The sequence below is a fragment of the Candoia aspera genome, chromosome 1, assembly GCF_035149785.1.
Source record: "Candoia aspera isolate rCanAsp1 chromosome 1, rCanAsp1.hap2, whole genome shotgun sequence".
Taxonomy (NCBI): Eukaryota; Metazoa; Chordata; class Lepidosauria; order Squamata; family Boidae; genus Candoia; species Candoia aspera.
This window is the reverse complement of record NC_086153.1, coordinates 89,318,299-89,344,775: the sequence shown is the minus strand read 5'-3', so window position 1 is coordinate 89,344,775 and position 26,477 is coordinate 89,318,299. Positions and strand designations below refer to the sequence as shown.

The 26,477-nt window shown below is 37.3% G+C and overlaps 1 protein-coding gene across 1 annotated transcript; it reads left to right on the top strand.

Annotated features, from left to right (window-relative positions):
• The first annotated feature begins 415 nt into the window (after positions 1-415).
• VTA1 (vesicle trafficking 1) lies at positions 416-25,970 on the top strand. The gene is made up of 8 exons (XM_063309272.1): positions 416-617; positions 5,920-6,014; positions 10,581-10,708; positions 10,981-11,056; positions 14,740-14,848; positions 17,488-17,655; positions 20,263-20,343; positions 25,597-25,970. The coding sequence occupies exons 1-8, from the start codon at positions 509-511 to the stop codon at positions 25,740-25,742; spliced, it is 912 nt and encodes a 303-aa protein (XP_063165342.1). The 5' UTR covers positions 416-508; the 3' UTR covers positions 25,743-25,970.
• The last annotated feature ends 507 nt before the right edge of the window (positions 25,971-26,477 follow it).

Below are 26,477 nucleotides of genomic sequence, written 5' to 3'. Positions count from 1 at the left end.
AAAAATAAGATCAAAATAGGAGAGCATATAGAGAAAAAAGGAAGCCTTTCCATCAGCGCATCCCTAGCAAAACAATTTATTTCTGTCAGAAAATGTTGTGAACCCTAACTGCCTGCAAAAAATAAGAATTCCTTTTTATCTTCTACCATACTTTTTCTTTCCTTGAAGAGCGCTTGATTTCATGTTCCTGCTTCTGCCGTTGCCTTTCCATCTCTCTTTACCCGCAAATGGAGGGTTCCTATTTCCAAAAAGGAGCCGGACGTTTCATGGCCAAACCATAGAAGGTACAGCCTCTTTGTTCGCTCGGCCCGCATCCGCGCACCCAGGTGCCGCTACTCGCACCCATGCCCTAGTCCGCATGCGCACTTGAAAGGAGTTGGTTGGAGCCCGTTCTTGATTTCCCGCCCCGGAAGCGGAAGCCCTTGAGTAGTAGGCCATAGGAAGAGTGGTAGCAGTGGCGGCTGCTTGTGCTACCGAGCTGCCTGCCTTGAAGTGAAGCTTTGGTGCCATGGCTGCCTTGGGCCTTCCACCGCTACCCCCCCAGTTCAAGCCTATTCAGCACTACCTGCGAACCGCGCAGGAACTCGACAAGCGTGAACCTGTAGTAGCGTATTATTGTAAGTTAGGGGAGGGGGGTTAACAGTCGGCGAAGCTCCGCTGATGATCGCTTTGGGTGTCTTACGACGAACAACCGGGACCGACCCTGCCCCTTGTCACGTTGCGCATGCCTACTATCATTAGGGCGGGCGGGTAGAGTCGTGGCCGGCGCAAGAGATCTTGGTTTCTGTGAGTCACGTGGTCCCAGACCCTCCACGGTGTTGTGAGTAAAGCCTCCTTTTGACTCTTGGTAACTTCATTGAGTCCGTGAAGTTCTCTTGGTGACAGTGCAGAAAATGGTTTTCCATTGTGTTCCTCTGGAAAGTTAAGGCAACGGCCTTGGTATTCCCTGGAGGTTTTTCACCCAAGAACTAACTAGGTCTGACTGACCCTGCTTGGCGTCTGAATGCTGACAAGGTCAGGCTTGACAACCAGGGGACGTGAGAAGCATTTTGAGCTCTCAAAAGCATGGCATGACTATAACAGTGTTTCCCAGTAAAAGGTGGTGAACACAAAGTAATTAATAATTTGAAACGAAGGGAAGTATAATCAAATGCAGCTCATAGGTAAAAGAAATAGAGTGTACTCCTGCATATAGTATATGAGAGCCAGTTTGGTCTAGAGGTTAAGGAAATGGGTTAGAAACCAGAAGACTGTGAGTTCTAGTTCCGCCTTAGGCATGAAAGCTGGCTGGGTGACCTTGGGCCAGTCACTCCCTCTCAGCCCAACTCACCTCATAGGGTGGTTGTTGTGGGGAAAATAGGAGGAGGAGGGAGTATTTGATATGTTTGCTGCCTTACATTATTTATAAAAAAAATAAAGGTGGGATAGAAAGTGAATAAATAAATATGCAATTAACCATACTCTTGTTTCTTTGTTCAGCTGTCTTAATGCTGTTTGTAGCACTACTTTCCATATTTAATACTTGGACTCTGAAAATTACTGAAAAGTAATACTAAAAATAGTCCATGTTATTGTAGATCTTGCATCATGTTTAGAAGTATTGCTATTGATTCAGCTGGCTGCTTAAACAAGCATTACTGAAGACTTAAATGTTGCAGGATACTAAATATCTGTAGTTATTTGGTCCAAGAGTACAATCTCAGTCTGCCAAACATCATGCTTATTTGTCTCACATTTCCTTATTTTTTGTCATCAAAAAGATGAAATATGAGAACATACCCAGCTAGCATGTGCAAGAATATAATGAGCTTATTTGACTTCATTTGTCAAATGTGTGATATATTGAAAATATTAATAAAGTGAATATATGTTCAACATAATACATTATTACAGTTTTTGTAATAAAGCAGGTGAGCAGTACTTGATATGACTGATCTCAAAAAAAAATAAGAAAGTTACTTGAAATTACTACTGAGCTCGATCAGGTTTAGCCCCAAGTAAGTATGAATAGATAGTGGGTAGGAGTCTGGTTTTGAAAGTTAAGAAAAGTTATGACTGGGTAGTATTTGGGTGGAAGACCCTCCAGGAAATACCAGTGCTGTAGACTAGACTGAGAAGTAAAAACAAATCTGAAGAAGACAATGACAAAACTTCCATATTTCTACCAAGAAAGCAACATCGGCATGTCTGTGTAGCCATCAGAAGTCAAGCTCAGCTCATGGGAGACTTAACTTACAAGTACATCCATATTGTATCCAGAACCAAGGGTTATTGCATTCTAAACATTTGTCCTAAATAAATAAATCACTTTGGTGATATGCATATGATGATAAAGAAATTACTGGTTCAATCTGAAAAAGTACTTAAAAAGAATTGAAAAGTCACCTTTCTGGCAGCCCCCAACTACATTCTCCAAAATCTTACAAGAGTTTCCATTGTTGAATAGATTGCTTGACAGAGGATTGGCAGGAAACGCCACCTTATAGTAAAATTCATTCCACTATCCAAATTTATTGATACAATTTAGACCTGGATTGAAGGGCTGTGTTATGGATATCTAGATGGTTGAGCATATTCTTGGAAACTTGTTTACATTTTTGTTTGAAAAGTAAACCTTTGTCTGACTGTATCTCTGCTTTTAAAAGCATTCTTCACTTTGTCATTTTTCTGCTAGAGGATTGTTCCCTAAAGCCTTCTTGAGTATGGCATATTAGCTGTATTGTTATCAGCAGAAAGCTTGTTTCCCTTTTTTCTTTACAAAAGTAGTAAGCGACAGTTTTATTTGCTAATGTTGATATGGTGTTTAAGCAATTATGGTGAATCTGTTAACTTTATGGAAATAATTTTAGTACCTCAGGGAAGTGCCTCAGTGCAAAGGCTATTGTGCTCACTGTCACTCGCACCCTGATCATCTCCCAATTGGACTACTGCAATGTGTTCTATATGGGGTTGCTCTTGAAGAGCATCTGGAAGCTTCAGCTGATGCAAAATATGGGGGCACAGACAGTTATGGACATCTTTCATTTGGTGCATGTGACACCTCTGCTGCGAAACAAGCTTCATTGGTTGCCAGTGTGCTTCTGGGTTCAATTCAAGATGCTGGTAGTAACTGAGCCTGTATAATTTTTGGAATAACAGGCTTCTGGTCTTGTCAGTTGTATAGTATTTTATTGTGCATTCTCTGAACAAAGCAGATAGAAGTGATACATAGAAAGGCAGGATGAAAACAATTGCTCTTCTGTTGTTAAGTTCTGCCCATTTTTTGTATTTCAGGCTTTCAAAATTTTGATTATGGTAAAATATCTTACTCATTGTTGGAATAACTGTTTCATAAAGTAAGCTGTTGCCTTTGGAGAACAGCTTGTTCTTCTGTACTTTATTGTTCCCAGTATTTATTTTAGGGCTATACACATTTCAACAATTATTTGGAAGATATGCTTCTGATCTTGCATGAGTGCAACACCTCTCTGCTATTCATTAAAGCAGCCTGATGATGATGATTGCTTTGCATTTGTGCAAGATATGAAATAAAATTTCTGAATCATCTTTAAAGCATACACAACCCTAGTGCATTTTTGATGCAGTTTCAAATTGTTTCACCTTACTGTATCCCTCAACAACAAGGAATTAACTGGGCCCAGCTTAGAAACTGCAGTCCCATGCCTCTTATCCTAAAATATTAGTATATTAAGATGGGTGACCATATACATTTCCTCACTAAAAAAATAAATGGAGAGAATTATAGTTGAATTGAGAATCTTTGCAGTTAACATGAAAGCACAATTCAGTCTGTTTCTAAGTTGTCACTTTAGCCTCTTCTAGTTTAGAAAATACTTACTGAAATAATGCATTTCTTCCAAAATGACTGCTGGTACACTTTAATGCTCTAACTCTAGAGAATTAAAATAGATTAACTTAGTAGTTAATAGTAAATAAAGGAATGTAGGAGTGTGGGGATTTCTATTTTTACTTTCTGGTTTTAATCACACATTGGAAGGTTTTTGTTTGTTTCATAGAACAATAGAATTGTTTTCCTTTCATGCTAGTATGTAAAAATTACTATGGAGCAAGTGATGTGAAGATCTCAGTCAGATTAATGCTACAGCTAAAGTTTAATTGCAAGTTAAATCTCCCAGTTTTTGTCCATTTAATGGCAAATCTGTAAGTATTCCAAGAAAAACTGTAGATCGTATTCAGGCTTTTGGATTAAATCCAATTTAGGGTTTCATTTCCCAATGTCATTCATATGTGTCATTTTCCATTTGCTCTGTAGAAAATTGAAATGTCTGAACGTCAGTCAACTGTTGAAAGGTACCATTTATTCAGACTGTTCAAGACATTCTCAGATTCACTTTGAGAAAGCAGTATTCACATTGGAACAGGTTTTCACACTTAAGTGATATCAATAGCTCATATTACTAGAAATAATAGTAGTTTGTTACATCCTTAAAACAATACAGTTATTACATCAGACTAGGATTATATAGTAGATGAATCAGCTTTTATACCACTTGTTTTGAGATACTCCTCATATGAAGATTGAAAGCTGTACTGTATTTGGAAACCATATAATGGGAGTCAGGGAGGATCTGGATAATATATGCTATGACAATGCTTGCATTTTCACAATTTCTTTTAACACATCTTAAGAGTTTATTACTAATACAGTTCAATTGTTTAATCTTGTTTAATCTTAAACCAGTTAGGTGTAGTGGTTAAACTACTATCCTAGAAACCAGGAGACTGTGAGTTCTAGGACTCCCTTCTTCATGAAATCCAGCTTAGTGACTTTGGGCCAGTCACTCTCACTCAACCCAACCCAACCCACTTCACAGACTTCTTGTTGCAGGGAAATTAGGAGACAGGAATATTAGGTATGTTTGCTGCCTTGAGTTAAGGCAGGATAAAATTATTATCATTATCATTATCCCCTCTGTGTTTAATCAATTAATAAAGGTAAATATTGTTTGGATTTTGGCTCAGCCATTTTTATGGACATGCTCTTGTCACAAATAAATGAAACATAATTTTGTTCAGGTTAGTGTAACCTCATTATAATGTGCTAAATAAAGCCAAAACCATATTTAGGTAAATGTGGGAAGGGGGCCAGCCGGTCTCTCTCTCTGCCATAGAACCCAAGGGGGTTTAAGGCTATATTTCTCCTTGTATATCCCTTTCTGCAACATGGACAGTTTTTTAAACTGGGTTGTCCTTCCAAAGCAATCTGTAAAACACTACAAGAATCAACTGTGGAAACAAAAAATTCCCACTGGGAATACCCATCTCTAAGGTGTTCCTAGAGAAACTATTTATATCCCACCTACATTGTTGTTCCGCATTAATAATTCAAGAGTTATAGAACACTGCTTTCAAATACTTGTATCTTTATATGCTTTCGGTTAGACCTTTAATGCAAATAAGGCATTGATATTAATAAATTCTGTATATGTTACCATCCAAACATTTTATGCCTTTTATTTTGAAAAGAGCCATATCCATCTTTTGCTGCTTCATGTGGATGAAAGCTTGAGTATGAATTGTCATGTGTGAAACTAAATGCACATGGGCTTGTGCTGAAGTGTAGCTAGCAGCGTGTTCACCATTTGTGATGGAATATCTAGCAAGCCCTGGGAACATGGAGAAGGAAACAGGGCTGTTACAAAAGAGACACTTAGAGTAACTCCATCTTGATTATGCTAGGTGTAAGTTGATTTGGAGAATTACTGTAGCAGGCTTTCCAGTTGTTATGCTTTATCCATACTAGCAACAAAGACCTTTCCAGAAATCCAAGTGGTTCTTGTTTCCTGAGTTTGCCTATCTCACAGGGCTTGGCATCATTGGCCATATCTTGGGCAGTATCTAACCTAAATAAAATAAGAAATTCCTCTGAAGTCGTCATTGAGTCTTTTTCTTTTACAGGTCGTTTGTATGCTATGCAGACAGGTATGAAGATTGATAGTAAAAATCCAGAATGTCGTAAATTCTTATGCAAACTCATGGATCAGCTTGAAGCTGTAAGTTTGTTGCTATGTTGTTGATATTAATAAAAACATGAAAGAAGTTGCAGTATATCTATTCTTAAGTAGGAGTATAACTTCTTTATTTTGAAAAGAGCCATTTCTATCTTTTACTGCTTCATGTGGATAAAAACTTGACTATGAATTGTCACGTGTGAAACTAAATGCACATGGGTTTGTGATTTGCCAATGAAAGCAATTTCCCACAGTATTTTTTTCTTTCTAGTTTTCTTTTTACAACTCCCCATTCCAGGAAAAATATAATCTGTGAACGGATCTAATGAATATATTTTATTTATTTATTTATGTTAGATTTATATGTCTGCCCATCTCACTGTGGTGACACTGGCTAACAACTTTTGAAATCGTAATACAAATAACATACTCAGATGTACATCACCAATTTCCATTTCACTGAAGGTTTAGCCAAATGTGCAACATATTATATCTGGAATGACGTACAGAATTATAAAATCTGAGCTGTAATAAAGGTTTTTATTAATACTTTTGGAAGTGTGCATGTGTGGGTTTTGGCTAAGGATAAAATTTTCACCCAGGTGCAAGTTTAGTTCTATGCAAAACATAACAATCTATATGAATCAGACCAGTGTTATGTTTGGAATCTCTTACATAATTCTGAATTTGATATTAATGGGATGAATAAGGAAACTGAGGGCCTACTCTCAGAAAACAGGCAGATAAATAAGATTTTTGATTCTGGGGTTTAATAAGGCATTGATAACATAAGTTTCAACATCTTTTTGCAGACTTAAGTCTTGCAGTTACGTTTCTGTGCTCACCGCAACATTCTGCCCTCCTGTGGAATTTGCCACATATACACAGCCTTGTCCATTCAGTGACAAAGAAGATGTTCCCATATTTTTCTTACAATTGTTTGAAAGCACTGGAAGTTTAATGATAGAGTGAATATTCTGTATAAGACATTCCTGATCTATTAATTAGGAGAAATAGAGTGTGATTTAAATTGGACTTTTGTACATTGCCAGCACCATCAGTGGTATATAGCTTTCTGGCCTCTAAATGTTAAAAGTCATACTAAGTCATCACCCCCCCCCTTTTTTTCCAATCTTTTTGGCAACATAGGAAATTTAAGGGTAGCATAATATCCATGGTGGTGTTTTGTAAGGATAAACTAAGGTTTCCCTAAATTCCAACAGTGATGCTGTTCAGGAGCCCTACATCCACCTGTTGTAACTGTACAGGGTTATTTACTTTACTGAGTTCATCAGGAAACCTGAGGCTTTTTGTACTCTGTAACATCTTTGAAAAGAGCTCTTTGAATTGCAATATACTGCTTGATTAAGCATTCCTGTAAATCTTCAGGTCATTGGCACAGTTAAATTAGCTATGAACTCTCCATTTCATTAAATCTTTATATTAAATGTTTCATACTGTTTCACAAGAGGTAACTATATAGTTCTATTGAATTCATTGGCATGAATTATGTTATGCATTAAATATTATTGAATGTTTATACATACCTTAGGGTAGAGTGGGAAGGTAAATTATCATACAGCTAGAATAGAACTTAACTGAATTTATTAACTGCAAGATTTAATGCTGTGGCATAAAATGAAGTTATTTGAGCATTTTGGATTTTTTACTTTCATTTTCTTTAAATAAGGATTTCTAATATTTATAGATTATAATATGAATGAAATTAAAAATAGCAACCTTTTTAGAAACAGAAGATTTTTTTGCTTGGTAGTAGATTATATCTTGGCATGATATAGTGCCCAAACAAGTATTACAACTTGTGCTGCTTATAATCCCTTATATATAAACAGTGCAAAAACTTGCTGATTAAATGTATTCTTCAAAATCAACAGTAATGTTTATTAGTGTTAGTGGACGTTCCACAGGAGAAATTTCTAGATGTTAGACTTACCACATAGTTTCTGCAAATAATACTTGATAATGCTGATCCACAGCAACCACAAGGATCAGAATATCGTCTTGGTGCCATCTCCGCACCATGGATAATATTTAGTAGAGCAGGTACTTCATAATGTGCCCTTCCAAAATTGGAATGTCTTGGTGGCTGCACTTTGAAGCCTTTCCTGGTTTTTTGAGCCCACATGTGAAGGCATGGAAGTCACTTTGACCGGAATTGCTGGCAGTATGCTGCATTGCTATAGGCCTTAGCTATTGTCAGAATAGAGAGCTAGTGATAGGCTCGGATGAAAGTGCACTTGCACAGACTCTCCTGGCTCACTGACTAAGGGAGGTAGGGGTGGAGGTAGTTTACTGAGGAGCTCCAGGGCATGAAGTAAACCAAGATACACCTGAATTGTCGCTGGCATAAAATGAAGGGCAGATCTGAAATGATAGGTAAGAGTTCATAATCAAGTGTACAACATAGCAATAAGAGCAGCAAACATATTTCTCCACTCTCACTGCATCTGCGGTTTGCCACCTGGTGGCCCCTTTTAAAGTGATTCAGCCCCTTTTTGAGGAAGGACCAGCTGTGAGATTTTTTCTAACTTCTGGAGGATAAATCACTCTGGTCTGTTCAGAGTTGGAAATTAGCCAGATAGGTCTAGAAAAGATGGCTGAGGCTTCATCCACAGTTATCCCAAATTATTCTGTAAGTTCTGAGGAAGTGGATGGGTTTCTCTGCCATGTTAACTAAACTCCTTGTAGTTTGGACCCCTTCCCTTTCTAGTTGGTGAAAGCCTCCAGGGGGTGACAGAGATGCTGCTACCATTTCTGAAAGAGAGAGTTGTATGCCCCTCCTCAAGAAACCATCACCTGAGCCTGATAGAATGGACAATTTTCAACCTGTCTACAACCATCTTTTCTTGAGAAAGATTGTTGAGAAAGTGGTGGGGCCACAACTGCAATGAGCCCTGGAAGAATTATCTGGACTTCTTTCAGACAGGCCAAGATACAGGACAGAGATAGCATTAATTGCTTTTGTAGATGAATTCTTATGAGACTGGGATAGGTATAGTGTAACCCTCATGGCTCTGCTTGATCTCTCAGTGGCTTTCAATACCATCAATCATGGTAGACTTCTGGGATGTGTCTGAGGATTGGGAGTGAACAACACCATTTTGCAAGGGCTCTCCTCCTTCCTGAAAGGATTTTTCCAGTTGAGGGGGGAAGAGACTGAGACCTAGGCCCCCCAGTTGTGGCTCTGTTCCTATTCATCATTTACATAAAACAATTGGCAAGATGTTCCATCAGCGTGGGGTCAGGTTTCATCAGAACAGTGATGGTACTCACTTTTTCATCTCAGTCTCTTGGCTGAACAAGTGATACTGTTGAAATGTTGTCCAGGTGGCTAGAGCCTGTTCAGATTTGGATGGAGAGGAACAGGTTAAGATTCAATTGCAGCAAGACAGTCTGTATTTAAAGGCCTGCTGATTCCAGTGAGATACCATCTTTAATTTGGAACAGAGCTGTACCTCCCCAAACAGAACTGGTTCACAGTTTGAAGTCTTCTTGTACTCACAGCTCCTACGCAGGAAGCAGGTGGTAGCTGTGATCAAGAGGGCCTTTGCACAGCTTCATCTTGTGTACCAGTTGCAGCCTTTCCTGGAATGGGAGGCTTTGGTCACCTCTCAGTTAGACTGCTACAACACATTGTACATGGGTGGTCTTTGAAGAGCATTTAGAGGCTGCAGCTGATCCAGAATGTGGTGGCTCAGATAGTGATGGGAGCATTTCAAGGCATCCATGTAGCAGTTCTACTTTGGGAGCTGTACTGCTGCCAGGCGGGTCCTGGGTGCAATTCAATGTACTGGTTGTTAATTTTAAAACTCTTCCTAATTCAAGGCCTGGATATGTTGGGATCGCCTTCTCCTGATGGCATGTGCTCACCCAAATAAGATCTAGTAGGATGAGCAATCTACATGTCTCTTGGTTTGAGGGTGTCACCTACTGGGATCATGGAAACATGTTTTGAATGTCAATTCTCCGTTTTATGTAGTTTAGCTTTAAATTTTGACCATCTGTTTTTATTCCCAAATTATGGGTTTGAGGAGTTGTATGCCACTCAGAGTTGGTGGATTTGAGAGACCTGTAAGTCCAATAAATAAATAAATACACCATGGGTGTTCATCCTGTGGCTTGGGAAGTGTATCTGATACCCCCAGGCTTCTTTGTAGAACTCCCTATTTCCTCAGCTGCTTTGGGTGATTTCCAAATTAAAATTAGAGTGATTTTAAGATTGAAGAAGTAGACAGAGGAAGGAAATCACTTTATGTAAAAATGTAGCTTTAAAAAATGTTATTTTCAACATGCCCATACAAGCTTGCTTTTGAGCTACCCAATTTTTTCCCTTGCTCATCCTGCATGCAGTCCACAACAAAAGTCTTGGTATTCTATTATAATTACTAAATGTATACCCTCTATTTCTAAAGCATGGAGAAGGAGTAAAACTTAACTTGTTAAGTTGCTTGCCTTATTCTCCCTTTTGACAATGCAATATTTGGACTGAAGTTTGCAACCCCACCTGAGAAGCAGAAATCCTGATATGTTCCTGTAGTTAAAATATGTGGCCTGATAAATAACCATTTGAATTGTGTATCTTCTTAGATGAAGAAACAGTTTGGTGATAATGAAGCAATTACTCAGGAAATAGTTGGCTGTGCCCATGTGGAGAATTATGCATTGAAAATGTTTCTTTATGCAGATAATGAAGATCGAGCTGGACAGTTTCACAAGTAGGTAGCTAAAGAAAATACATATTGTATATTATAATTGAGGTGTTGAAGCAATGCAGCCTAAATCTGCATGTTGCATAAGACGTAACTAATGTTTCTGGCAAACTACTAGAATGAATAGTTGTAAAAATAATATAACTTGGAATGGCTCTCAGTTGTTCTGTCCTTGCTTGTGACTTTAATGTGACAACTTTTTTGTATATATCTAATTATTTGTCAAATGTGAATTTTTTCTTTTTATTCCCCTTCTAAGAAATCTTTTTTTTTTCCAGAAATATGATTAAATCTTTTTATACTGCAAGTCTTCTAATAGATGTCCTGACAGTATTTGGAGAGCTAACAGACGAGGTAAGTAACTGGTGTCATGTATTGTAAAACACACGACAAAAGAAACAGTTTTTAATATTTTAATTCAATTGTCTTAAACATTTTTAATTTGTACTTAACAATCATGGTTACAAGCTTTAAACATTAATTATCAGAAAACTCATACTTATATCCAACGTAACCACTTAGTTACATTAGTTGCAAGTGGAGAAGAATTGTAATGCAAATGCAACAGGCTTCTTTGGGCTTTGGAGAAATCTATTTCCTTAATTCTGTATGAAGAGACATTGTCAATGACATGCAACATCATTGTTTACAGCAGCCTTTCTCAACGTTTTGACCCCGGAGGAACCCTTGAAATATTATTCCGACCTCTGCACATTCAGGCTCAAATATAGGCCAGAAGTTACAAAATTATTATTATTCATTTCATGTGTAGGCCTGTATATTTGCATCAACAGTGTTCTTAAACTAAAAATAAAGAACGAAACTTACCTCTTTAATGTGAAGTTACCTGAATTTGAAATAATTTTTTAAATAAATCATGATCTCCCAGGGAACCCCTTTGACCTCTTGTGGAACCCTAGGGTTCCATGGAACCCTGGTTGAGAAACTCTGGTTTACAGACTGGAACTAAATCATGGGGTCTTACAGTATAGGCAGTTTTTTTTTAATGTCTAACCAGAATTAATGGCATTCCAAAAAGGGCAACAGAATCACAGGATAGGAGAAAACATGACAGGGAAATTTCTCTGCAAAAAGAGAGTGACAGCCCAGAGGCAGTGTGTGATCCTGCAGCCTGCTTCTAAATTAGGTCTGCACTGACAAATAATTGTTATGGGATTATCAAAAAGGAAAACCAGGTAGTATAGATAGTCCTTGACTTATGCCCATTCATTCAACGACCCTCCGAAGTTATAATGGTGCTGAAAAAATGGACTTATAACTGGTCCCCAAAATTACGCCTGTGCCATGGTGCGCCAAGAAGCCCCTGAGCCACAGTGTGCAAGCAGCTCCAGAACCATGTGGTTCTAGGGCTGTTTGCTGCCCAGCAAGGCAGGGTGCAGGGCAGCCAAAAGGGCAAAGATAAAGGGGAGATGGGGGGGGGGGAGTTGGAAGCAGTCCCTTACCTTACTGAGGCTCGAGGCCAAGAGGGACCAAGCCCAGAATGGGGTGGTTCCTCAGCTAACAACCAGTGGAATTCACTTACTGATGGCATCGGGGAGTGCCGGGAGTGCTGTCGCTAAGCGATGAGGTCACATCATGTTTTGCCTAATGACTGCATCGCTTAGCGATGGAAATTCTTGTCCCAATTGTGGTCAAAAGTTGACTACCTTTAAAATAGATATATCCTTTTTATTAATAATAGTAAATATATCAGAGCATGTTCCATACACCTTTTTAAATAAAACTTTTTTGAAATAAATAGCGCTTTGCTTGGAGATTCCAGTGACTACAAAGAAATCCAGTGCAATAGGTACCTATTAAACCATCTGTGCTTTTAAATAAAAAGAATATAATTTATTAAGGATTTTTTTTTAAAGACAATGTATTATTTAAACAGACATTAGGTTTTGGCTACATTGGATTAGAATTAGGTATGCCAGACAAAAGGAAAAAAATAAAAATCATGGTAAAAGCTGCTTCAAATTCTGCATGCCAGCTTGCCTGTCAATTTATTTTGCTTGTACTGTATGTATACAGGAGGTTTGGCTAGACATGCTGAAGTACAAATTTTAACAAGGTGTTCCATTTTCTGGCACTTTCCTTTTGGTTATTAAAATTGAAGGAATTGTATAGGATGAAAAGCCATCTCAGAAATTCATGAAGCTAATGTAGGCAGATTTCAAAGGTAATTCTGAAATAATTACTTAGTAAAAACATAGTAAAACCCATATTAAGTCATTAATCTCCCAGAAGCAGGACATGTGGATTCCCTGCAACGTACAGGAAAGACATTGTTTGTGAGACTGAATAGTGCATTTTCAGTACATATAGTTATATTTCAAAAACCACAGAAATTGAATGGTTTATTCAGGTGCATTATACTTCCCTGCTAGAGAAAAGATTGAGGTTAGGTTATTTTTTTTGAAAGGTCATTTATACTATATACTTGGCTTTTTAGAAATGTTCTATAGACACACTAGATTTTTGGTTTAATGCCCCTCTGAGGCCAGACAGATTATTCCTGTTGAGATTCAAAGTTATGACCTCCTCTCCTCAGCAATCACAAATGTTCCAGGGAGTAAATAACCTAGCATCCGTAAGAACTGGGCTGCATTCCTGTTATTGTGACTGTTTCCTGTTGAAAATTTACTTAGGAAAGTACCACCTTCTGAATAGTAAAAAATTATAGAAAACTATAAAGCTGCTGGGTTGTGATACCTGGTTAAAAAGAAACAGCAAGAGAGAAAAAATGATAGCTTCACAAGAGTTTTATTGTTTAAGCCTGAAGTGCTCTGACAGAAATTGGAATTAACCGAGCCAAAAGGAATTGCATTTTGCTGAGGATTTTAGCAGAAAACTGCTTGCTTCAAGGCTTTATTTTAGAAAATTTACAATTTTTTTATTATTTATCATCTTCCAAAATATTTAGCAAAGATGAAAATCCAGCCTGGTATAGCTAACTCTTTAAGAATAGTGATCTCATTCCAAACGTTTTTATTTAAGGAAAATTTGATCCAAAAAAGCATCTGCTGAGAGAAGTGTGGCAAACAGTTATGACCCTATACTTCTTGTCCTCCCTCTGCAAAAAACATGCTCTGGGGGCTCAGAGTCCCCCTTAAAGGAGTAAGCCAGGGTGGGCAGGTTTGAAGAGTGAAGGGTTGTTCATAACAAATGTAGAGGAGATTCTATTTTATAATACAAATTTTGGATTTTTTTTTTAATAATGCCAATTTTGGAATTTTAGGGTTGTAGGCTGAACCTGTAAGCCTAGAAATCTTGACTAGACATTTATGATATTAATGTTAAAGTTAACTTCATAAATAGATACGGGGACATATATCCAGCTGAGGGTCAGGTTCAGCCGTTACCTTCCCTAGTGGGCCAGATGATGCCATGGGTGCTGAGCCAAAAGGAAAGAAGTCCTACTCTCTTGTCATCATTTTTCCATGCAGGAGGAGACAGGAAGCAATGGCTTCCCATATCCTTCTGCATGGAGAAGAACGCTCCATGCAGAATAGAGCAGGAAGTCGTTATTTCCTTATCCTGGACAGGGCAGCACTTCACTATATGCCTTGTTTGATGGCATCCAGAATATGCTAGACAAAGCATCAGCCAAAGCCATACTTTGCCCAGATCCCCATTCCCCACATTGAAAGGTTCCCTGAGCGTTTTGTCCATTGTACAACTTTCTCAGTGGGTGGAGATGTATCATGCACAGATCAGCAGGAAACAGGTACATTGGTGGGCAAGAACCTCATCTAAGGTGGTTGCATCTATCCATTGGGCTAGGGTCCCCATTTATGCCATAAATCTGTAAAAATGTGAATTAAAAGATCAGTAAAAAAATATTTAAGTTCTTATTTTACAGGGACCAAAATGTAGCAGAATTAAATAGTAACAATATATGCATGTTAAGCTTTTTTAACATTTATTTAATTATCAGATTTGTATAGCAGGCCATCTATTTTACTTTTCAATTCTGAACTTCCCCAGTCTAAAACATTAACAAATTTAAATTATAAATTCTCCCTTTCTAGAATGTTCAGCACAGAAAATATGCCCGGTGGAAGGCAACATATATTCATAACTGTCTAAAAAATGGAGAGACTCCACAATCTGGACCTATTGGAATGGAAGAAGAATGTGGTAACATTACACTGAATGTGTTCCATAAATATGAATAATATATGAGTTTGTGTGTGTGAAGTCTGTCTTTTATTATTTTTTTTTGTCATCCTCATTCCCCAATCTGTCAGGCTCATTTTGTCAAGGAACTCCAAAAAGTTGAAATGGTTATTGACCCTCACACAGTTATATTAATATGTAATTAATATGTATTAATCAACCAACTCTTTCAGCTTTCTCTTCCTACTCTTTGAAATTCAGAAAATATTGCTTCTTGGGGGAATATATTTGTGCCTACAACTTTGAGTTAGCATATAGAATTTTCTTATTTATGCATGTACATGAACCAATTTTTTTTATGTAACAGTTCAACTTTCCATATTTGTTGTAAATCTTAGGGCACTTAAACAGGTATGTGAACATTACTTAAGAATTTATTTTCTCTTGGCACTTTTGAGGTCTGTGTAGTATGTACATTATGGTTGAGGGACTTTTAGTGGTGGTTTCAGCAAGAACTAAAGTAAGAAAACTGACCCTAAAGATTTAAAACAAGGTGATTAAGAACTCAAAGCATTTCACATTTTGGAGTAACTAAACATTAATACTGCTTATCTTTAGATGGCATGTTAAGGCACTCCTACATTCACCTCTAACGTAGCAGCAGCTTATACACACGCATACACACACATCTCTTAAGTGTCTGAAATTTAACTTCAGTGGCATGGTCACTGATAAACTTAGCATTGGCTGCAACAATTTATAGACTTAGGTTGTCAAAGTCTGTTACAAACTCTTGCTAGTAGGTGTGTTACATTAGTTATATTCAGAAGTCCTTCTAGGAACTCCCCTGTCCTGTATTATCATTTGCTTTAAGTTAGTCTTACAGTTGAGAGGTTCCAGAATAAAGTTGCAGGTAGTATTCCATCTAATTATTTAGTGTAAATCAGATGCCATTTTCCAATTATGGCTAGTAAATGTAAAGGCATTGACATGACTAAAAACAATGACAAGTAATTAATTCTACAACATCTATAGCATTGAGGAGGGGAGCATTTCGTGCATCCATCATTTTTATGCTAATCAGTTTTTCCTTCAGTTAGCCATAGCTGTGTTATGCTGGGTGGCCGAGCTTGGTTTTTTGTTTCTTTGCTTGATTCAGCTTGAAAGAAAACTGTTGAGTTCTAACGTTTAGCTTTAATTTTAATAATAACAAAATGTATTGTGTGTCTGTGTATTAGATATATAGTACTGATTTGAGAAACTACTAGATGCATCTGTTTATTTTATCATAAGACATCTTAAAAATCAATTAATATTTAAATGTTTGGTTGATTCTTTCCTAATCTATTGATTGGAGAGAATGAGAATTCTAGCTCATGAATGGTATCAGGTTGAGGAAGGCTATTCTGGATGTCCTTTTATTTACTATACTAATTTTCTAAGATTTTGTAAGATAAAAATCAGTACATTGGTTTTAAATAACATTCTTAAAGTTCTATTTTATGTGACAGATAACCCCAAAGTTTAGGGTGTTACCGTGCCAAAGTTCATATGGAAATGTTTGTATTTCAGAATATCTGAAGAACTCATAGTTCTTGCTTTGTGCATTTCAGAAAGAAAAGCAGCATTGTTTAAGAGTACTGGAAGACTTCCCCCATTCCTTTCAGCTTGCTCAGTTTCTTCCTTCTCTTGAAAATAAAAAAAGTATTGAACTAGAATGAACTAACTTTTAGAAATCACTGTGTTTTCTGAAAGTATTATTCTCACTGTAATTCTTGAAAATCTTCTTGTAAATATTGTAATATTAGACACGCAGTGACTTCATGATAGCCAATAGATTTGGTAACAAGGCCATGAGAATTATAATGGAGAACAATATGAGCAGTTGTTATGCAGGAAAGTAATTTCTAAAGTATATATGCATAGGGGTATCAAGCAACGAGTCTTACTTGTGCTGAAACCAGAGCATGGACCTCTTCTGCCCAAATCTTAGCACTATTGTGCTAACAGAGCATCTTAGTCTCTTGGACTATATTTTCAGTCAATATAATTGCATCCATGTTGCCCTTCCATAGTTCAATTTTAGATATTTTCAGTATGGCTAATGAATATTGATCCTGTATGTATATCCGATATGTTAATTTATCCTAAACGTTTGCTACATTCTTGTAGCATAATAAATAACATTCCAAGATCCTTTTAGCTGTCTTCACAGTGCTTATCCAAAATAGGTGAAACTGGAAGGTGCTGATTTACAGATATTGATGCTACAGGTAGTCCTCATCTGGCAACCACAATTGGGACCAGCAACTTGGTCATTAAGTGAAGCGATCGCTAAATGAAACTGCAACTGTGCTTATGATCTTACTTCAGCTTTCGTTTGCTTTACAGACCTGTAATGGTCATAAATATAAATAAATAAATAAATACATGCAAGGATTGGTCATAAAGTTACTTTTTCATCACTGTTGTAACTGCAAATGGTCACTAAACAAGGCAGTTGCCAAACAAAGGCTACTTGTACGTATGTATATTTACAAGAAGATTTTCAAGAATTACAGTGAAAATAATACTTTCAGAAAACACAGTAATTTCTAAAAATTAGTTCATTGCATTTTCATTTTTAAAAACTCAGCATGTCTCTATTTTCTACTTGCAAGATGATGAAAATGAACAAACCAGTTCTCCAACACTATCCAACCAAGAATCACAACCATCATCTACATTTCAACCAAGTAATATTCCCACAAGCAATTACAGTGGCATCCATATCCCACCAGGAGCTCATGCTCCAGCTAACACTCCAGCAGAGGTACCTCATAGCACAGGTGAGTGATCTGTATATATTCAGCAGTGCTTGTTCAATTGTTGTCATTTCCTAGACGCATTAAATATGTAATAAAACACTGGCAACTATTTTTTAGAACTTTTGCAGTGAATGGAAGCTACCCCCAAATAGTGCCATTGGATTTTAGTCTCAGTTCATGCTGGTTTAAAAAGATAAGAGAAAATTAAATTGCACTGTATAAACACATAAGAAAAAACATGCTCGATTATACCAAAAGGTCCATGGAGGGATAATTATTCTGCTCCCGTACTGGTTAACTAAAAGCTAATACAAGGATATGAAATCTACGGCAGGACATGTAACCTATAGTAACCTCATTTGTGCTCCTCAGTAACTCATATTGAGAGACCTATTGCTTCCATTACAGGTAGTCCTTGTTTAATAATGCTAACTGGGACCAGAAACTCCGTCGTTAAGCAACACAGTCATAAGTAAAAAAAAAAACATGTGACAGCACTGCTTAGCAATGACAGTTATGGCAGTCCCAGTTGCTGTTCTTAAATGAGGACCATGCAGGTTGTTAAGCAAGGACCTTATGTGACCGCAACTTCTGACTTCCTGCCAACATCCCCATTGACTTTCCTTGTGGGAAGCTGGCAGGGAAGGTTGCAAATGGCGATCACATCAGGGACACTGCAACAGCTGTAAGTACAAGGTTATAACTACCACCCGTTCAGCACCGTTATAGGTTTGAACAGTCACTGAACAAATGGTGGTTAAACAACCACCTGTATATAATCCTGTAACCAACCAATTATAAGTACTTTTAGATTAAAATACTATTCCAGTAAGTTTTGTTAGTATACCTCTCTAAAATCACAGTTTGCTCACTTGCCTATTAAACACTCTGCCTATGTTTTGCTCATTTACTCACTTTAAAATTAGGTTATCCAAGTAAGCACTGAAAGACTCTAGGCAGAAAAAAAATGGCTGCTTCCTCTTGAACTAGTATGTGGTTCAGTCTAGATGTAAGGGCAGCTGGACCACCCAACAGTAACATAATTTCTAGGCATGCAACCTAGAAACACATTGACAGCTAAATTTAAATTGTAGCCAGGTAGGAAGGACAGCAGATTCAAGACTCAGCATGCAGCTAGTTAAATGGGGAAAGAGAGAGAGAGAGAGAATGGAAAGATTGGCTAGAGAACAACAGAGGATCAAATGGCAAGATAAGAAAGATTTGTCCAGAACAACAATGGTAGGAGAAAAGCTTGCTGCAGAGAAGTACCTAAAAGAAGGCTTGAAAACACAACTAAAAATTAGTTGAGACTTGCCATCACATGGGCCTTCTAAACATTGATCTCTACCTTGTTAACTAGAGGGGCAAAAGGCCTCTTACCAACTTCAGAGGAAGACTACAGAGGAAGATCACAAAGCAGTGGGTTGAACCAGCTTATTGCCAGATACTTTTCTAGCCCAAGTCCTACAGAGCAAGGTTCCAACTTTTCAACACACTCTCCTGGATCTTCACCAGCAAAGAGCAAACTAGAAAAAAGAAACCCAGCTCTCTGTCTCAAGTGCCTCATGCAACTCTTCTTTTGCTGGGATGGTGGTGGAGGCTTTCATGATCATAGAACTGCATTCTGATGGGTTTTATTCTGTTTTATACATAAGGTAAAATAAATAACTTGCATATAGTGTCCTAATGGAGGACTTGGTGCTTGTTTCTATCAAGAATTTCTGCCTTCACCAGATGGACAGCATCCTGATACTGCAAAGAAGATTACATCCAAATACAATTGCAAAAATGAATTGCAATAAAACATAAGGCTGCTCCATTCAAAAGCCAGACATTTTACTAAGTATGCCCAAGCCCATGGTTATGCCTAAAATAAATTTCTGGAGGTTATTTTGTTTATTCTGAATTTATGCACATGCATGTACATACACCTGTTTGAAAGAAACAGTTTAGCAACAGATGCCACAGAGAGGGGAATGAATTGCGTATAAAGTATAACAGTGAAGTTAAACTGAACACTGATAATCTGAAGAAAATAAAATATCATAGCCTTAACTGAAACAAATGTAGAGATATTAACGTAAGCAAAATTAGAGGTGAAAAATTGGAGATGTTCCCATATTATGTATACCCAACATATATTTACAATGCTGAACAGTAGAATTTCTGTTATATTTTGGATCATGGCGTTAACTTTACAAAAAAGCAGAATCTATAGTTTAAAATGTTGATATAAGCCATGTCAAAGACAGATTCTGATTATTTCATTCTAGCATTCTTTCAAAATAGTTAAGTAGCATAGAGAAGGGTTCTAGATTCTGGTGAGAAAAAAAGTCTACTTACTAGATCATTTCTTCTCTCATTTTGCTCTTCATAGAATGTAGCATGCAGTTACCAGAAATGTCTATTTAGCACCAAGAGTGGCACATTTTTGTATTATAGCTACTGAATTGCTGATAGATATGAAACATAAATATTACACAAGTATTACATTCTTCCCAGCTTCTACATTACTGTTTTAAAGTTCTCAAAGCTTATTCTGAAATCAGAGATTCCATTCCAGTTAAGGTAGAGATACATGATATTTCTAAATATGCACTTTCCTTTTTCTCTTTTTATTATTTATAGGCGTAACAAGTAATACAATTCAGCCCACACCACAGAATGTTCCCATAGTTGATCCTTCACTTTATAATGCCCAAGCTGCAGGTAAGCTTTGTTTTTCGGCTACAGTTTGCATCATTGAAAAGAGTTGGCTACAGCACACCCAAACATAGACATACAACCATAAATTTGCTTGAAAGTAATTCTTGCTGAATTCCATGGAGGTACTCCAAGAAAAAGGTGCCTATTTTTACAATCGTAGCTTCAAGAACTATATTTCAGAGTGTGCAAAACATTTTAATTCAAACCATTTCGAATGTGAAACACATCGAGTTCAAAGCCATAATTCTGCATTTGAAATACTAGGTTACGGTTATTGGAAATGGAGTGTTTCAGTAATTTTATAAGTGTTTTGAGTTCAAAACAGATTTGCTCCAAGTTCACAGCATTCTGTTTCAAGCAGAAAACACTCCCAAAATGATTGAAACAGCCCAGTCTGAACACAAATAATTTTTTCAGTTACAAAATGGTACCCTTTGGAAGTGTTTTGTACTCTTCTAATACTGGCCATAAAGGAAAAAACAGTATTATTTAAAATAATACTTGAACTGTAGTCCTGTGTTTGTGCATAAGGAATAAGATGATATGAAACCCTTTGCAGAAGCAATAATTCTACAGTAAAGGGAGAAAAATAGCAGTGTAGTGTCTTTAGTAGAAGATCCTAATTGATCATGTGATTACATAATTACTGGAGAAGAAGTTCCATTTTCCATACAATGAGGCAATATATTGTCAGCCATCTTGAGTGCTCTCTGGTAGAAAGGCGGGATTATAGATTGAATTAAATAATCATAATTGATATTGAAACCTGTAGCAGATATAGTGCAGACTGTGACTTCAACATTTCATATATTTATTATTATTACCAATAAATATCACCCTAGCAGCTCATAATCTAAGGCAAAGACTGATAATCTAGGATTCCAAATGGGTGATTACCAATTTTTCACCACTCCGTACTAGCACTAGAATTAAGAAAAACCTGAGAGTGGCATGTTTGGACATGAAGCAGTAATTCCTAAGTGGTCTTCTCTATAAATTATGTTAGCAGCAACTTTTTGTATTTTGAGAAAGATTTTACATTTGTTAGTTTTGAATTTAGAAAATACAGTGATTCTTTTAAAAAAAATCCATAGAGATTTAGCAATCTCAGGCAACATATTCAAGTCTGAAATCATTATGTTAAGCTCAAAATTGATACAGCTAAACATACCTAACCAGATGCTTTCTACATAGAATTTCAAATATATTTCATGTATATGGCTCCCTAGAGAAAGTTCTTTAAGCAACTTAACATTAATTATAATGTTAACAATGTTAATTATAATGCTAACAACTGTTAATGACCACTCATTCAGCGACCATTCTTACAACCGATCCTTGAAGTTCCAGCCGTCCCAGCACCCCTGCGGTCATGTGATCATGATCCAGGCACTTGGCAGCCGGCGAGTGTGAGAATTGCAGTGTCTCATGATCACCATTTGCAACCTTCCCTGCCAGGTTCCTACAAGCAAAGTCAGTGGGGAAGCTGGCAGGGAAGGTCACAAGTTGTACCTGTAAGTTGTTCCTGCTCCCTCTGCTTTTTCTCCCACGGATCCTGGTTACAAAGTATGAGATCCCGGGGATCTTGTACTCCATAGCATGCACCCACTCATACTCCATAGTGCTCACCTGGCTGTGCTTGTGCCAGGCTACAACACCTCCCTTATCCAGCTGCATTCATGCCGCACTGTAGCAGCCACCTGCGCACCCTCCTGCACTCCACAGAATCCATGCCCTGCCCAGCTGCACTTGTGCTGCTCTGCAGCAGCCACCTGCATGTTCTCCTGCACTCCTCAGCACCCAACTGGCCACACTTGCGCTGCAGCAGCCACCCACACACCTTCCCACACTCCGCAGTACCGCCTTTGCCCAGCTGCACTTGTGCTGCAGAAGCCCTCTCCACCCCCACCTGGCTGCACTCCATAGTACTTACTTGCCCACCAGCCTGCTGGTGAGCCGCCTGGGACTTTTGACTTTCTGCCAGCTTCTCCATTTGCTTTACTTACTGGAAGCAGGCAGAAAGTTACAAGTCAAGGTCACATGAGGTCCTCACTTAGCGACCTGTGATCCTCACATAACGTTGGCAATGGGGACTGCCGGGATTGCCATCACTAAGCGATGTAGTCACATGATGTCATGCTTTACAACCACATCACTTAGCGATGGAAATTCCAGTTCCAATTACCATTGTTAAGCAAGGACTACCTGTATTTAAAAGATCTGCCAATATAGCAGATGCTGCCTATTAAATTCAAATTTAAATACAAATACAAAACACAAATAGGGCTAAAATTCTTTTTAAGTAAATTCTGTAATCTCAGAAGAGCAAGCATGAAGCAGGATTTTAAACAGTTTTGGCAGACATAGTTCTCACTGTGAACAACTTTTCTTAATAACATTAACTGTTTACGCTAGTATTTTTTCTAATCTAAACAAATTTTCAGCCTCTATATCAGTTTCATAAGTGCCTAGCTGAAAAATTCATAGTTGTTAAAAGCTTGACTAAAATGAATATAACTATTATATGAATATTATCTTTGTATTTGCAAAATGTCTGGCTTCTTGTAGGCAGCATAAGCCATAGCTGCGTGTCAGTGTTTTTGGCATTTCAGAATTTTAGTTCTTTCAAATGATGTGATTAAAAATATCTACAATGTATACTATTAAAACTTTGCTTGAAATGCATTAATAATATTTGAAGCAGGCCTCAATAATAATAAATAAGGCCTTTTGCCAGCAGAGCATGTAATAGAGTAGATACTGTAAAAATAAGATTAGATTGGTTAATTTAGGCTTTGTTCCAGAAAATCAGTTGAATACTGGACTGATGCCTTGGCTGTTTTCTAAAAGAATGATTTTCAAGTTTCTTTTGGCATCATAATATGAGAAAACAAAATGTCCTTGAGACAGTCTTTGAGGTAATGTGTTCATGCTGTGTTTTTCAAAGGGAGGGAGGCCACCGTTGGCCAAGCCTTAGCAGTTCATTGTGGATTTATACATTTATCAGGTCCTGGATGTTAGGCTACAGATTGCAGATTTAAGCTATGTTAGAACTAGTTTTGTCTATTAAACATGGTGTGGTGCTTTGAAGATATTGTTGCTCTGCGCCATGCTGACTAGGGAATTCTGGGAGTTGAATTCCACACATGTTAAAGTTGCCAGGGTTGAGAAACACTTCTCTGTGCAAACACACATTTGACTCCTGTTGAAATCAATCCATTTGGAGTATGTTTTATTTTTTTATAGAATGTGCAAAGTGCAGTTATAGTAATAAAACGCCTGATGCAAGGGTCTTTAAAAAAAGGGGGCTACACTGATTAAAACAAGATTTGGCCAATTGTAATGATTGCCTATTCTAAAACACTATCAGACTCATGAGCAGGAATTCAAAGATCTCTGATTTATTAAAGAATAGTATGCAGGATCACAGAGAAAGCTGAGAATGATAAAAGCGCGCCAAATTCAAAGTAAAAACGCTCGGTGCAAATGAGATCCCTCCCCCCGTAGAATCTTCTCAAGTTCACAATCCCAGGTGCTCCGAACGGTTTCTGATGGTCTGCGGGAAAAGGCCTTGAACAGATAACACAATTCCAAACACATTCCATTGTCCTGATTTCACATACAGAGCTTGGTACAAGGTCTCACAGCAGCTCCCTCCCAAACAGAAACGCACGTCAGCACCATGGCATGCGAAACGTTACGATGTATAAACTACATTGAATCAATGAACATGACACCAATTAACTAACAATATTTGAACAAATATATTGGACTGTATTAGAAGTTTCTCCACTTCAGAAGGACTAACACACTCCAAAAGAAAGAGCCTATCCTTTACATGAAAACTTTTTTTTAATTTGCTAAAGCAAACCATCTAATCTATAAAAGAAGAAAGAAAAAATAATGTAATACATTTGATATATGAATTAAGGAAACAATTCTGTAATGATGAAACAAATTGAAAAGGTAATGAATTACCTTTACCAATGTTAGGCCATTGTGGATATATTTCCAAGTACACATACAAACAGTTGTGGTACATCACAGTAATCGCAGCTGTAAAGTGTGGAAAAGACTATGTGTAAATATGTATATGTAAATATGTATAAAATCCTACTGTATATAGTATTAAATTCTTGCCACTGAAACACTACCGTGCTATGCTGTGTTGCAGCTCCTAAGGCTTTGTTGAAATGGAAATACAAGGCAACACAGGTTCAAAACTGTGCTTGTAGTGAGAATCCATCAAAAGTAGATAATGTTCTTTCTCTTGGAGAGTTGCCAAAACTGAGATTTTAAAAAACTAGAACTTGTGAAGTATGACAGCTATATTTCTGTGTTTATAATGTACTTTAACATGATATGACTCATCCCTTTGAAATGTAGCAAATCAAACAAAACTTTATTTTAAACAATGCATAAATGTGCCTCTCAGGTTTTGTAAGACCCAGATTGATCATTATAAGTGGTAAATAGGTCCCTGTCTATCCCCAGTGCTCAAAATAACAGATCTTATAAGTAAATCAATATTAGCTGTATAGTAGCTAGCATTTGTTTGCTTTTGTTGATACTAAGATTGTTACAGAAACTGCATCATTCATTATAGACAGTACTTTCCATTGAATAGCTATGTAAAAAAAGCCTGAATGGGAACTTTTTCTTGTATCATTTGTTTTGACTTTTACAGTATTGGGGTGCATTAAATTTGAAATAAGGCTTAACAACTATACTATTATATAATATTATTACAAATGAGGACGTTCTTCATTTTCCTACTTCAGTCAAAATCAGAAAAAAAAATTTACTTTTTTCAAAGTTCCTAGTGCATTGGTATCTAATTTGGCTCTTTTACCTGACAGGAAAAATAAAATGTCACAGTGCACATATCTTCCACCAGGGAACGGGTGTTATTTTGTAACAGGGGATGATCCCATATCTGGACAAATTACACCAAGGTAGAATCAATGAATGGCCTTAGTTGCGCTCCAGGCTTGAGAGAAAAAAGGGGGACTCCAAGGTTAACACACAAGATACTGTCCTTGTTTTTGTGTAGATTGTAACATGATTACCCTTAACTGACTGAAGCTTCTAAAAGCCTTAGATAAAGGGCAAATCTCTCTCAAAGTATTGGCTTACACTTAAAGCTTCAGACAGATTTTCTATTCACTGATCTTAACAAACCATCTCAGGTGGTTAAATAAATATGTGTGTAATGTATGGAAGCTGAACCTCAGTCATCTGTCTCTGTTTTCATAGGGGAAATTCGTTTGACTCCCGAAGACTTTGCCAGGGCCCAGAAATATTGCAAATATGCTGGCAGTGCTTTGCAGTATGAAGATGTGAACACTGCTGTGCAGAATCTACAGAAAGCCCTCAAGTTACTGACAACAGGCAGAGAATGATGCCTTTGTCTGCTGGCTTCATCACTTGTACCTAAAAAAACTTAACAAGCAGTTACTCTTAACTCTTGTCGGGAAAATGCATTTGCACAAAAGCTTTTGATTTCTGTGATAAGAATACCACCTCTATGTCTGTCTCATTCTTTCCGTAGTTTTGACAGAGGAATAAGAACTATCTGAGGACAGAGGTTTGCATTCAGTACACCACTTCTAGCACTCCTTGCCCAGAACATGGTTGTGCTGTCCTTTTTATAAAGCAGGGTAGAGAGAGGAGGGAAATGCTTTCTGTCTAGAATTTGTTACAAGTATAAGATAAGATTGTGTGAAATGCAAGATGCTTCTAATTGAAAAGTCCAGATAATTTGGGGGGGAGGGACACTATATAGTAAAATTATACAGCAAATGAGACAGAGAAGATTTTCTTAGGAACTTTCAAATCAAGTTAGAAAGTTAGTTAGCTTTAATGATATTGCAGGAAAGCCACTGGAATGGTTCCTGATTCCAGTACTCATTAAAGCAATATAATTTGTGTGTGTGTTTTTTCCATTGTGTGGCTTTTTTCAATTTTGGGGATAAAAGAAATATACATCTGAAATGTAAAGACTAGCTCCAGATACCTTGAACTTTGAAAGCACCTATATTTAGTGCTAACTCTGAGAAAATAACCAAAGTTAAAAAGAATCTGGAGTTTGACATTTATTGCCATCATTTAAAAAAAAATGAAAATGAAAACGTTCA